Source organism: Lissotriton vulgaris, chromosome 10, assembly GCF_964263255.1.
Source record: "Lissotriton vulgaris chromosome 10, aLisVul1.2, whole genome shotgun sequence".
Classification (NCBI taxonomy): Eukaryota; Metazoa; Chordata; class Amphibia; order Caudata; family Salamandridae; genus Lissotriton; species Lissotriton vulgaris.
In genome coordinates this window covers 677972932-677987288 of record NC_141698.1, presented here as the reverse complement: position 1 = coordinate 677987288, position 14357 = coordinate 677972932, and the positions used below count along the sequence as shown (strand labels likewise).

At 44.2% G+C, this 14357-nt stretch overlaps 1 protein-coding gene across 1 annotated transcript in view; it reads left to right on the top strand.

Annotated features, from left to right (window-relative positions):
• ADARB2 (adenosine deaminase RNA specific B2 (inactive)) overlaps positions 1-14357 on the top strand; it is a 529461-nt gene that overhangs the window by 237847 nt on the left and 277257 nt on the right. Inside the window, exon 4 of the mRNA XM_086939814.1 lies at positions 11738-11852. Coding sequence (XP_086795940.1) covers positions 11738-11852 — 115 coding nt within the window. The remainder of the gene's footprint in view (positions 1-11737; positions 11853-14357) is intronic.

Below are 14357 nucleotides of genomic sequence, written 5' to 3'. Positions count from 1 at the left end.
CATTTTGATAATTCTGACCTGAAATTTCCACTTTACTCCTTGTACATGGCATCTTATTAACTGTTGTCAAATTATACCCTACACAACTATTGTCATACTCACACCACATTTATAGATTAAACCGTAGCATGCAGGGACATCTTAAGTGCTTTGGGGATGAGGGCCAACCATATTTTGGAGGGGCCTGTTCAGAACAGATTTGAATTATGATCCATTTTCAGCTCTTTCATGATCTTTTTTGTTAGGCCACAGGCACACACTTCCTGATTCTAAATGTGTTTACATTTAATATTCAGAGATGGTGTCATGTGTTTTCAATATTATAACACAGAACCAGCTCATTAATATTATTACAAATGATCTCTGTGACACCCACCCATTTCTCATATCCGAGGTCCTGTTTTGATCAAAAAGAAACTTTTTTATGGTGGTTGCATGAAAGATGAACACAACATCTCTCTGCAAAATATTTGCAATACACTCCCACACATCACCCACATTAAAAATAAAGTAAAGGAAAAAGGTATTTAAAACAATCAGTTTAAGAAAAAATAAAGCCTATCAGTCTCTCTGATTATCAGAGTTATGGGGCCCCCTGAATGACTAGAGCCCTGTGCCAGAGCCCACGTGGCCCATGCCTTAAAACCTTTCTGCCAGCGTGAACACCTACACATATGTATGGGGGGAGTTTTGGGAGAAGCCAAGTTTTCCTTCTTGTACACTCGAGCAAAGGGCTCTTATTATTGCCTGCGCCAACGTAAAGCACTCTGACGTCAAATCGATGCTGTACGCTCTGCAAAAAAATCGAAAATGCGATTCATAAGTTTGTATGTTTCCTTAAAATATATCGGTATTAAAAACAACTGTGGGAGAATCCGACACAATTGAATTCACTGGTGCGGGAGTGTCAGTGGCAGCCCACCATAATGTTATTATGGTTATTGTAACATTTTTATAAGATGCTCATGCCCCAGCAAGGTTTCAGAACGCATAGCTGTGTCCCCACATGGAAAAACACAGTCACAGACTGAGAAACAAAAGCCAATTAAACCGAGCGTACAAAAACAACAATTATAGGGGAAACGCACAACTGCGAACAGGAGATCACGCTGGGAATTGAAGAAATATTTACCAATTTCGGCCATCAAATGACAGTGAGTGGAGAGCAACGTAATTTGAATAGAGCGCGGGGGGAACCGCGGAGAGCCGCGAGTGGGACAGGCGACGAGGAAATGCTAATCAGCGGGGAAAGCCATTGACATGGTAAAAGGCGGGAAGCGAAATGAGTCCGCGTGGCAGCGCCTGGATCTCGATGCCCGCGTGGGCTTTTAGGGACTCTTTTATGCAATCAGAGCATCAGTGGGGAATTCTGACATTAACATCTTGGGCCTCTGAGGTGTCACGTTCTCCCAGCATCCAATTCGAAACACAGTTTTCGGCTCCAACAATGGGAAGCCTCCCGACTGGGCAGCAGATGTCTAAACTGCATTAGCAGCCATTATGCAAACTCGTAAAATATGGTCTAGGCCGCTCTTCAGAACGCGTCTTCCTGCAATAAGAATATGCGTCAGATGAACGGTATTTTACATACAGCAAACGAGAACGTAAAAAGTCAAATTGGGTTGGTTTTCACCTGTGTTATTTTACATTGTTTCATCACGTTACCTGACTAATTAAATCCCCCAAATAAAAATAATTAAACAAAGCGGTAGTTTTAAATACCCCGAGTGCCAGCTGTTTTCAGCACTAATTTTCTGAATAATGAAAATAAATAAGGTGCACTCAGTTCCTTGCTGGCAGTCTTCTGGGTAAAACTGACATTCAGCAGCATTCGTGAAGATATTAAAATCAATATATTATAAAAGGGAAAGCGTTTAGTAAACATAATCTATTGAACTTCTGTCTTTGGGTTCCTGGGAAAGGAATATCAGAAAGGTTAGTTTTGCATATGGGTGGAGCGTCATATAATCCCACAGAACAGATGCCAGCAGGCTTCCGTTTTTCTCTTCCTGTTGTACTGTAAAGTGTGCTTTATATCAGTTGGCTCACTTTTCATTAAGAAAGAAAAATAGAGCTTTCTTACAGCACCCATTCATTAAAAAGAGTAGCTGTATGATAAGGGTAAATTATCAATCTATCTTAAACAAATTTGAATTTGAACAGTCTCTTCTTAATATTCACACATTGCTATCAGGGCCGGACTGGGACCAAAAACCGGCCCTGGCAAAGTGCTCGGCCGGCCCCCCCTCCCCACACGGGGGGTTGGAGGTGCTGCTGAGCGCTTTGCTAGGGCCGGTTTTCGGCCGATTTTGTTGCAGGGCCCTGTAACAAAATCGGCCCACAGGGGCTCAAAACCGGCCCCCACCCTTGCGGCACACCGGGGGATTGCCCGGTGCCCGCTATGGCCAGTCCGGGCATGATTGCTATGGATTTGCAGGCAGCAGGCGGGAGTCCTGGCAGTGTGCGATCGGATCACTTATCAAACGGCAGACTGAGCAAGTGCCGGATAAACCCCACTAAGATCCTCAGAGGCCATCTCACCTGCTTTGCCCTGCGAAACCCTGATTAATACAGACCTCCCAAGACGATCCCACATCACCTGGTGAGAGTGCCCCCATCATTCATAGGTACTATGGCTGCCCTCAATTCCGGAGGACACCTTGGCTACATAGATTAGGCTGACTCCCCTTCAGGTCCTGATGAAGACCCGTTTGATAACTTAACTGTGCGTTGTAAGGGTCGAAACGTCGACAATTCCACATGGTCCAAACCTACCAAGACTCTGGCTGAAAATCATTGAATAACTGCTCTATCTGCCAGAACCATTGCGTCCCTTTAGCTCTGACCATCTTCATTTCATTCTCTCTCCTCTGTATAAATTTTACATATTTCCACTGTACATATATGAGCACTGAGCACCCAAATGTCACCTTGAATATACACCTTGTTACACTGTACACTGTTTTGACAGCCTTATTGACAAATTTGCATTTGTATATGAATACTGAAATCTAAATAAATATTACCTATTTCAAGCATCTTTCTGTCTTGTGTTCCATTGCTTCCATGTTTTCATTTGAGGCTTGATTCAATTTATTATTTAAAGCAAATGTTCTTTCTAACGAAGTTGCTGTTTGCAAAGGTATTGTGTATTTCCGACAGAACCATTGTTGTTGTGCGTAAATCACTATTGAGGGCAACTTTTACTTTGGTGCCTGCGCATAATTTCTGTCGCAGTCTGACTCTAAATTCTGCATATTCTTGATTCCACTTTATGCCTTTTTCAATACTGAGTTGTAGGACGGGAGGTGTTATACCCTGGCTGACTCTTTACCAGCTCTTCTAGCTTTTCAGAGGTGCTGGCTGTAGGAAAGCCGTCATATTTCCCCAGGGGCCTCTGGATGACAGAGGGAAAGCAGACAGAGAGGACAGAGCGCTGTGTACATTAGGAGCAAAAGGAGTACATAACTCTTCGAATTAACCTCAAGAGAGGAGGCGAGCAGCAAGCAGGCACTTGCATTGAAAACCCTATGTACATTTTGGCTGCTCTGTGCTCGTCAGTGGGTAATTCTTTATCGATCCCAGTCAGACATTGCTGTTTCACGTTTTGTGAAACGCTTCACAGTGTGGGATTCACTGAATACGTTGCGGCTCTTTAAGCGGGAGACGGGATTGTGGGCATTTCTAATCCCAGAGAAGTAGAGAGGGCCATCTCGACCCCCAACCCTGCCCAGCTCCCTTTCCCAAAATGCTTTTATTTTCCAAATACCCCAAAATTAGCTCTACAGTTAGTGCCTATTACGAAATCATTACTTACCTACTGAAATTTGGTTTAAAACAGAGGCCTGCTGCTACGTGACACACTGCTTGCTTGTTCAGTCGACTAAGCGCTGCAGCTGCGCAATACGCTGGGTGAGTGAAATGTGGGGACACAGCTCTGCATTGGTCCAACTCTGGAGGCAACACTTGACGATTCAACGCTGTCAACGAGGAACGGGGTGGGCTAAAAATCCATTTTCAAGCAGTCTTTGGTAGCGCACTAGTGCTACTATGATTGCTGTTATGCTGAGGCAGGGACTTCAACATGCAGTTTCTGGCAGTGGGAGGGTGCCGTCCATGTGTCTCTTGCTAAGGCAGGCAGCGTCCAAATGTAAATATCTTACTCACCAATCCCCATCAGGCAACACTGAACCCAGGCAGGAATGGATTTATATGCAATATCAGCTCTACGTCGGGAGACAGTGTGACCTTAGTGAGCTGATATCACATTTAGACCCAGCCCTGAGAAATAAGTGATGGTGCTAAGCACCACCAAGCACCTGCACAAATTAAGCACTAAAGTGCGCATGACTGATTGGCTGGCCAAAACAGTCGGCCAAGCAGTCATGCGTACGTAGTGTGCATAGGCCACTCCTTTTCCCACCCTTAGCCTCCAGCCTGCCCTAACCCAGCCCACAGAAACCAAAAATAAATTGCTAATAACCTTGTTATTATCGTTTTATTTTATCCCTTTTACTGCTCTAAAAGCAGTAGGGCAAAGCTCCTCCGCCTTAGTGGAGGAGCCAGCACTCCATATGAGTTCTAGGTATGGAACCGGAATGTCAAGTTATAAAATACTAGCAGCCCGTCCCGACCTTGTCCGGGAGCAATCATGCTTCAGGACCCCCGCCCGCCCCGACGTTGTTCGTGGGTCCCCCAGATCCTTCCTTCATATATTGCAGTATTATTCCTCTATGTTTCCTTTGTACGCTTTTGTAACCTGCACACGTCACATTTTGCTTATGTAATGCACCGTTTGCTAGCTGTTGTATTTTGTTGGCTCACGATTCTCACTTTTGTAGTGCACTCACTTTTGTAATGCACGGTTTGCTACCTCTTTTGCTTCATTTAATGCTTACTGCTCCTCCCCGCCTGTATTTCACCTACGCTCACTGCTCCTACCCGCCACTTTCTCCTCATGTAATGCACTGTTTGTTACCTCTTGTATGTTGTTGGCTCACGATTCTAACTTTTGTACGATTCTCACATTTCTAATGCACTCACTTTTGTAATGTCCGTGGGTCCCCCGGAGCCTTCCTTCATATATTGCAGTAGTATACCTCTATGTTTCGTTTGTACGCTTTTGTAACCTGCACGTGTCATTTTTTCCTCATGTAATGCACCGTTTGCTAGCTCTTGTATTTTGTTGGCTCACAATTCTCACTTTTGTAATGCACGGTTTGCTACCTCCTTTGCTTCATTTAATGCTGAACGCTCCTCCCCGCCTGTATTTCACCTACGCTCACCGCTCCTCCCCGCATGTATTTCACCTACGCTGACCGCTCCTCTCCGCCTGTATGTCACCTACGCTCACCACTCCTCCTTGCCTGTAGCTTTTGTATTTCACCTACCTCATCCGCCGCTCACCGCTCCTCCCCGCCTGTCCGCCGCTCCTCACCGCCTGTCCGCCGCTCCTCCCCGGGCTGATGTCCGCCACTCCTCCCTGGCTCCTGATGTCAGCACGCACGTCAAGGCCGGCCGGCGCTACTTCCAAGGGACTACTTTTTTTTTTAGGTAAATATTTTAAATAACGTACATTTTTTTATTTTATATAGCATATGTCCATCTACAGACCCTGCCAATTACAACGATGTATCTGGTGTTTGGATTGGCGCTGTGGTTCCCGAGTTTACCCGCCTCAAAGGTTCAAAGTTCTTCCTTTATAATAGTAGTATAGATCTTGCTACAAAAATATGGCAACATTAACAAGGTGACGGATGGAATGCTTGAATAAGACACTGGCTACAGAAAGGTGCCACATCCCATCCTTTCGTTTTTCACCCAGCATTGCATCTCAGTTTGGACCCAGCAATATGCAAATCAGTCTTGACCCTGCTCCAATGGGACCAATCCAAATGAAACTGCCAAACCAGGTCCTCCCTGATCTGGAACACAAGCAACCGAGGACCTCTTTTGCCCTTATTAGGGATCATCTGCCTGGTATAGGTAACAAAAGTGCTCGGAGTAGTAAAAAGGGGTTAAGAAAAGGCATATATAGAATGTAGTTGTCCAGATATGCTCTGATTGGCTACTTTAATGGCATGCTAATCAATCCTGATTGGCAGGGCACTACATGAACACTATAAAAACATGGTTCCTGCATCCTGAAAATGCATGAAAAATATATGAGGGGAAGGATGAGGACTCCTGACACCCCCTTGTTTGCCTGACCACAACATCGACAAAATGTTTTAGCAGCCATTACAGGACTCCGAGCGTGGTCCTCATTGAAATGCATTGTAGTGAATTCCATCATTAGTTAGTGGTGTTCTACTCACTTTAGGAATTCTTGACCGGCTACGGGATTTGATTAACCATGTGGAGAAGTGTGGCTCAGTGGTTAGAGGCGGCAGACCCAGATGCTGGGATCGACCGTGGACCAGGGTTCGATTCCCCGCCTCAGCGGGTCTCGGGCTCAAAAATTCCACGGCCTCGACAATTCTCGCTCCGGTGCCTACTAGACTCACGGGGTCTCACTCTGCAACTCTGGGCAATAGCTTGCTTAATCTCTACAACGGTCCCTCGCGGCGGGATGCCTGGCTTTCACCCTGTGGACACCCTGCCGGGGCCTCTCACAGGGGAATACCAGGACGGGTTCCCTAAGCAAGCGCCAGGATGCCCTTTGGGTGACAGGTTGCGCTATATAAGTACATTTACATTTTACATTTACATGTTTAACCCCTTCACTGCGGCGGCTATTCCGCTGCAGTGCAAAGGGGGAGGGGGGGGCCGCGCGTGGTCCCGTGCTCGTGACGGAACCGCTCCTTCACGGCACGCGGGTGAGCTGTGCTTGTGACGGAACGGTTCCGTCACGGCCCCGCCAGCGCTAGAGAACGTTAGCGCAGGCGCTAAATTTGCGCCGCGCAGGCACGGAATTTGCGCCGCTCAGGTGCGGCGAGAGGGCCGTGACGGAACCGTTCCGTCACCAGCACAGCCCACCCGAGGCTCGTGACGGAACGGTTCCGTCACAAGCATGGGAGGGGTTAAGAAAATATGGTTTGTTTTCTCTTACGATGTTCTCATAGACGTCATGGAAGGTGCTCCAGAAGCTAAAATGATAGCACATTTTATATAAATTCAGATTATCTTCACCTGCCATGTGATATTATAGTCTGTTATTCTGGGTGAAACGTACTTCCAACAGCAGAATGTGATTTGTGCTGGAAAAAGGGACTCTCTGAAGGGTCAGCCCAAACGTTTTATCTTCCTACTCCTCTTTTCTGGACTTGTTTTTGTTGGCTTTAGGACTCAGAGCACTTTACCACTGAGCACGTTACCACTGCTATTCACTGCTGCAGTATATGTGTTCTCTCCTCTAAACTTAGGGGTCGATTAGGATCGCGGACGGACTTGCGTCCGTCCGCGACCCCAGAGCAGGAGGGAACCTCCGCATGGCATGCGGAGTTCCCTCCTGTGCAATTAGGATGTGACCGCCACCCTGGCGGTCACATCCTCTATTTTTAACATTGCCGTGGGTGCAGCTTCAAGCTGCACCCGCGGCAATGTTAAAAATGCACGCATTGCATTTGCATGCAGAAAGAGGCAGGCACCGCGCGGTGCCTGCCGCTTTCTGCATGCAAATGCAGGGGGGTACCACAGGTACCCCCCATGTGCACCCCCACCCCCCCTTCACCTAGGGAGCCCGCAACGGGCCCCGCAGTGAAGTTCCGTATGCTTTTCCACGGCGGAAAACCCGCCGCGGAAAAGCATAACTCACTGGCCATCCTAATATGGTGGACGGTGTCTGGAAGACACGTCACCATATTAGAGCTTTTCCGCCGTGGTTGTAATCCGACCGTGGCGGAAAAGCTGCGGACGGAAACCAGGACCCACCAGCCATCCTAATGTGGCGGTGGGTCTTGGTCAGTCCGCTGCGGTTTTTCCGCATCCTCGGGGCCGGCGGTGGCTTCCGCCGGCCCCGAGGATGCGGAAAAACCGCAATCGTAATGACCCCCATAGTTTGGTTGATCTATCCACCTGTTTGGAATATTTAATTTACCTATAAGTCCTTAGTAGCATACACTGCATGTGCCCAGGGCCTGTAAATTAAATGCTACTAGTGAGCCTACAGCAGTGATTGTGCCACCGCCACAAGTAGCACTTTAAATATGTCTCAGGCCTGCCACTGCACAGCCTGTGTGTGCAGTTTACATTGCTATGTCGACTTGGCATTTAAATGACCTTGCCAAGCCTTAAACTCTCCTTTTATTACATATGGGTCACCCCTTAGGTAGGCCCTAAGTAACCCATAGGACCGGGTGATGCGTAATTAAAAGTTAGGACATGTTCTTTTAAGTTTTACATGTTCTGGTTGTGAAAAATACCGAAATTTGTTTTTACTGATGTGAGGCCTACCCCTCTCATAGGTTAACATTGAGAATTCCTTATTACACTTATAGACTGTAATTCCTGTTGAGAAGGAGTAGCTCTGTCATGTTTCATATCACTGGAATGGTAATGATAAATCTTCTTTACTGGTTAAGATGATCACTACCCTTTTAAAAATTCCACATGCCAAGATTGAACTTTTCTGCTCTTATCCCTGTGTGCCAGCAATGTGTCTCCAATGCATGTCTGGGGTGGGTGACAGCTGGACTTTTTGTACATTCCCCCTGTACAGCCACACACAAAGGGAGAATAGGTGTGACTGATTGGCCATCCACATCCTGAGAGCTGATGAGCTAGGAGGGGAACCTCTGTGCACTACAAAGCCCCTCTTTGAAGTCATCTACACTTCCAAGGCACAACTATTTATAAATACTGTGTCTCTGAACCCACCAAATCAGACACTACTGGACCTGCAAAGAACTCTGCCAGTAGGAAGGAGTGTTGTGCTGCTCCAAAGACTGACACTCTACTGTACTGCTGCTCTGGAAGAACTGCTTTTCTGCTGTTTTACTCTGCTGCCTGCTACCCTCTTCCCAGCTGAGGAAAATCTGGACTAACTTACTTGAACCCAGAGTGATGTCCAAGGGCATACTGATGTGCCTCCTGTTTTAAGACTCAGGGATCTCAAAGTCTTACCCACTTATCAGGTGCCTGCTCCATAAGAAGGGGATCCAGGTGCTTGCTCGAGTGGAACTAATGCATCCTCTGCTCCTTGAGCAGAATCGATGCTTGGCAGCTGTTAGAAGAAGAGAACCAGCGCATCAGTCTTGGAACCAGCACATCACCATCAGACCTGACTCATCGGAACCACCCCATCAGCACCCCTGCAGAGAGATGATCGCTGCATCCGCTGCATCTCCTCAACTGTGTGGAGAAACTCAGGTGCATCAGCTTTGGAACTAATGCTTTTCTGAACCGGCACCTGGTCTTCGGAACCACATCATCACCATCATTACATGGAAAAAATCAGAGCATCACATCGACTGTGGGATTGACACCGATGCATCACTCGGCTGCAGCCCACATCTCGCTGTTGGTTTTATGATCAAGGTACTTTTGTTCAGGGGACCTTGCGTGGTGCATGTACCCGGCCTGCACTCCATCGCAGTAGGTCTGAACTCTGGACTTTGTCCCGGTTCAATGCGACCAGATAAACCTATAGGCACTCATTGTTTGCAAGTGCTATTTTTTACTTTTATTCTTTAAAAAATTCATATTTTGACTCCTACTTATTTGATGTTTGTCATTTTGGTCTTGTTTTATTTATAAAATCATAATATGATCTATTTTTCTATACTAGTGCGGAGTCGTTTTGTGGTGTTTTCACTGTGTTACTGTTTGAAGTCTTGCACAAATACTTTACACATTGCCTCTTACGTTAAGTCTGCCTGCTCTGTGCCAAGCTACCAGAGGGTGAGCATAGGTTAATTTATAATGTGTATCTGACTTACCCTAGTTTCCCCAGTGTTCTACTGCACCATGCCACAGTGTTCTAATGAACAAATAGATCACTAACGTTCCGTAATTATGAACAATATGTGGCATACCTAAAGCCATCTGGATGAAATGAAACCTATGAACCATAAATCATTTTCTTAAGAAATCAACAACATGAAGGTATTATTCTTTTAATAGAAATTATGGTTAGCACTCTGAAAAGCTAAAATGATGACACATTTTCAATGGTTTCTCAAATATCTTCCTCATTCATTTCAGTAAAACATTCTGAAATGTGAAAAGAAACGTACTTCCAACACTAGCAGCAGTCTGTCAGTTAACTCCCTAGTAATCAACTGAATCACAACAGAGTTCTAATAAATAACTGGAGAGCTAACATTCCGGATTCATGACAAGAATGAAGCATACCTGAAGCCAACTTGATGGATTAAAATCTGTAAAACCGCAAGCATTTTCTTTGGAAATTAACAAAATAAGAGGGTTCTTTTTGTCATAGAAAGTAGGGTTATTGCTATAGAAAACTAAAATGAAGACACATTTTCTATGATTTCTCAAATATCTTCTACATCCATTTCAGTAAAACATTCTGAACGGCAGAGAGAAGAATGTACTTCCAGCAGCAGCCTTAAAGTGAAATATGAGCTGTTGATTTAAAGCCTTTCAGGAAGAGCAGATTGAAATAAATGTGCATAGGGATGTTAAGGCATGCATGAAATCTGAGGGTTAAAAATGTGAAGGAAGGTATAGGTTTTCAGTTAACTTGAGACATAATATATTTTGAAAGGCGATTAAAATTGTGAAAGAGATAGATATTTGCATAGGTACAGCATTGCAGTTCCATATCTGTTTAGTCTGCCTACCCATCTTCTCAGTCGCTTAACAGCTCCATAGTTTTAAAAAGGTAACGTTTTCGTAGCTAAATATGAATATATATTTGTAGTTAGCTGTTGCGATGAGACTCAAGATAACATTAAAAAACTGAAAAAACACTCAATTATGCTGTAGCAAATGACTCTGCCCATTTAGTCCCTCGCGATTTTTCACCTGCCACTATTCATTTCTTTGAACTTTTACTGTGCATGAGTCTAGCTAAGTTTCACTCATGATAAACTCATGGTAAGATACGGCCGCTGCTGCACAGCTAGAGTAAGCGGCTCTGTCATAAATGTTTTCTCCCACAAGACGGTGAAAACTGACAAAACTTGCAACACTCTGCAATGCCATGAAGGCATGAGAGACAGTCAGACTTATTCATAAAGAAAAACAGAGGAGTTTCCTGTCATGTACTGCCATGCTATGCATTGTCTCCCTGGTTAAGAAAAAACATGGCGGATGTGGCTCTAAGTAAGGGTGGCCTTCTGATACCATGATAGGTGGTGGTTGAGCTGTGCACAGGGTGTTGCAAAAGTTAACATTTGCTTGGTTTGTAGCCTTTGAATGTGTGCTTTCAGTTTGAACAAACACCAGCAGGGATTTAAACTTCTGTTTATAAATGTTCCTAAATCTACTTTTTATAATGAGTCACGTCATGTTTAGAAAATAACAACACATATATGTAACATGTATTTTGTACTCCATAAACTTTGGAAATGCCATCCAGTACACATAATGAGTGATTGTAGCCAACTTCTTAGTTATTGACTCATACCTTTGCATCTGACTGCACAAAGCAGCAGCAGGATATGCAAATCAATTTTACTGTACTCTTTGCAGTTTTGCATCCCTGAGATCCTGTACTTTGACATCGGCACTGATACAATTCATTTAGCTAATGAATGTTTGATAAGGCTTTGACACCATTACTTTGACTGTAGGATTCTAATTTAGATATTGAATATTTTTGTATTTTCAGGATTTTGCAGATTCTGTCTATCAGCTGGTCACGCAGAAGTTCCAGCAACTAACAGAAAATATGACTTCCATGCACACGTGTCACAAAGCCCTTGCAGGAATTGTAATGACCAGAGGTAAGTTGTTTTTTGTTCATTTGTCTTGAATCTTATTGGACACAGAAGTGTTTACAGAGTCCAACAAATGAAAGATTCTTAGGGCTTCATTTAGAGTTTGGTGATCTGGCAGTCAAACGGCTGGCGCCCCTTCCGCCAACTGTCAGACTCCAAGTCGAGATTTCTCACTATCCGAACATGCATTTGTCTGCAACACAACTCACAACTCTATGGTGGGAGCCATTTTGTTAAAAAAAAAGAGTAAGGGCTTGCCTGCGATGCAGTGTTAGTAGCAGACCAGTCAGCACTTCAAAAACATTTCTGAAGACAAAGTCACAAAGTGGAAGGTTTTTTTCGGAAAATTAAAAATATGTGCTGTTGATGCACTGGGGGTTTTCTCCCAAGAAACATTTGAGAATTTACCACACCCTTGCGGTGAAGGCAAACTAACGGTTCAAATGGAAAAATGTGAGTGAGAATCAATGGATTGGCATAATGCTACCCAAGAGCAGCGGTGGCCGGCACAGGTAAGCACAGCGGGGCGGGCGGGGTGGGAGTGGGGGGAATTCGACAGACGACGGAATAGATATAATCAAATAAATAAATAACACCTATTCCGTCGTCTGTCAGCTTCCCCCCTGCCTTGCCCTTCCCTTCCCCTACTGCGCTTACCTGTGCCTGCCACTGCTGCCCAACAGAAAGCTCAGAGTGACATACTAGTTAGGCTGCTTGGCCTAATATTGGTTCCTCTTACTCACTTACCACCATAGTTCAAATTTCAATAGGAGGAGTTATAGTTTAAGTATATAAATCAATAATTAGATAGTGATGTAGTCTCAATTATCACCTGAGAAGAAATAAGGAAACATTACACATTTATTTTGCTGCTTGTGCAAACAGATTTTGGTTTCGTTCATAATACAAATAGATTTTACACCTAGGTATAGATGCAGGAGACACGTTTTACGACCATGTGTAGCACCGATATTATCAACATAAATGAATTATAGCGATGTTACCACTTGAATTCTATTTCAAGAATACATTTTAAGAAGAAAAATGGCGTTAAATGAGTTTGTATACAATTCCCATCACAGATTTGTGGGATTTCACAGGCTCTCAAGGCAAACCACGCCTTGATCCGCCCACCCCACAACCCCATATGAGGATTGACTACTGTAAACTTGTATACAGTTGTGGTGTACTATTCGTACTAGTAACCTATATATGGCAATCTGATATCCTTGTGTGGATTTCTGACAGGAGTAAATGGAGCTATTTCCATCCATAAACGTAGGCTGACGGCCATATGTGACTTTGTGTCAGTCAGTCAAACAAAACTTTATTTGATTTGTTAAAACCTTAAAAGTACATTCCACATTCCGTGATAAGAGAAAGGACAACAGCAAAACATGGTAATATTCAACAAGAAAAAGAGCAGCAGCATAACAAGATAATATTAAAACCACAATTAAACCTCAAGATACTTGAAATTAACTTCTCTTGTTCCTTTTAAAACGGAGTATTATAACATTTATTTGTTAAAATCGCTAAAATTTCCTATATATACCTTCTTCAGAATACAGTTTTTACTACTATTGTCCCTTAGTATCTCTACCTTTATTCAGGGATAAGGGCTACACTATACATGTTCTTCTGCGCATTTGAGGAACCACCTAACTTTATTCATATATTTCCCCAACGCGCAGGCTATATCTAAAGTCTCCATTTCCACCAAAAGAGTGGCAGCTTGCATTCTGTGCGTAATCTTATATTTTTTAAAAATCGGACATAAAAACTCCTTTCGAAAGTCTAAAAATCTCGTAAAATCTAATAAAATATGTGACATATCACAGGTGGTTCCTAAAGTGCAAGTGCATTTCCCATTACTTCCTATCATTAAATTTCGAACCCCGTTATTTGCATAGCATGGGTTTATGCCAATTCGCATTTTCAGGACTTCTCGCCTCAGACTATGGCTGGGTAACCGGTCCACGTAAGGGAAGTGTTGACTGCTCTCCCAAGCCACTTTCATGTGTGCTACCGAGGTCTTTTGAGCAAGGTATTCCCGGTCATAACTACGGGACATATTGACCCCCTGAGTCTTTAATTCTTTTTTCCCAAATATTATGGGGTCTTGCGGCAAACATACCTTCAAATCTAGCACCCCATAAGCCTTGCTTATTGAGGCTCTTACCTCTTTTGCCCAGGGGAGCTAACTATTGATAATTTCCTCCTTAGCCCATTGGGAGATTTTAGCAATTTCCCCTACTCCCAACCATTGCCAGAAGTGTACAAGGCTCATACAAACTGTAATAGCCCAGGAGGTTATGCCCAGCTTCAGTCGTGCTGCCTGCACCATAGAGGATTTTGGCAGAGCGAATAAGCTTTTTAATATATTTCCCTCTTCACTATCCCAGGAGGTCTTGCCACTGAGATAAGTAACCTCGGCTCCATACAGAAATTGTGGGGGGACCATTGCTTGATAAGCTTTTAAGACCGGTCTATCTGACCTTTCACCATAGG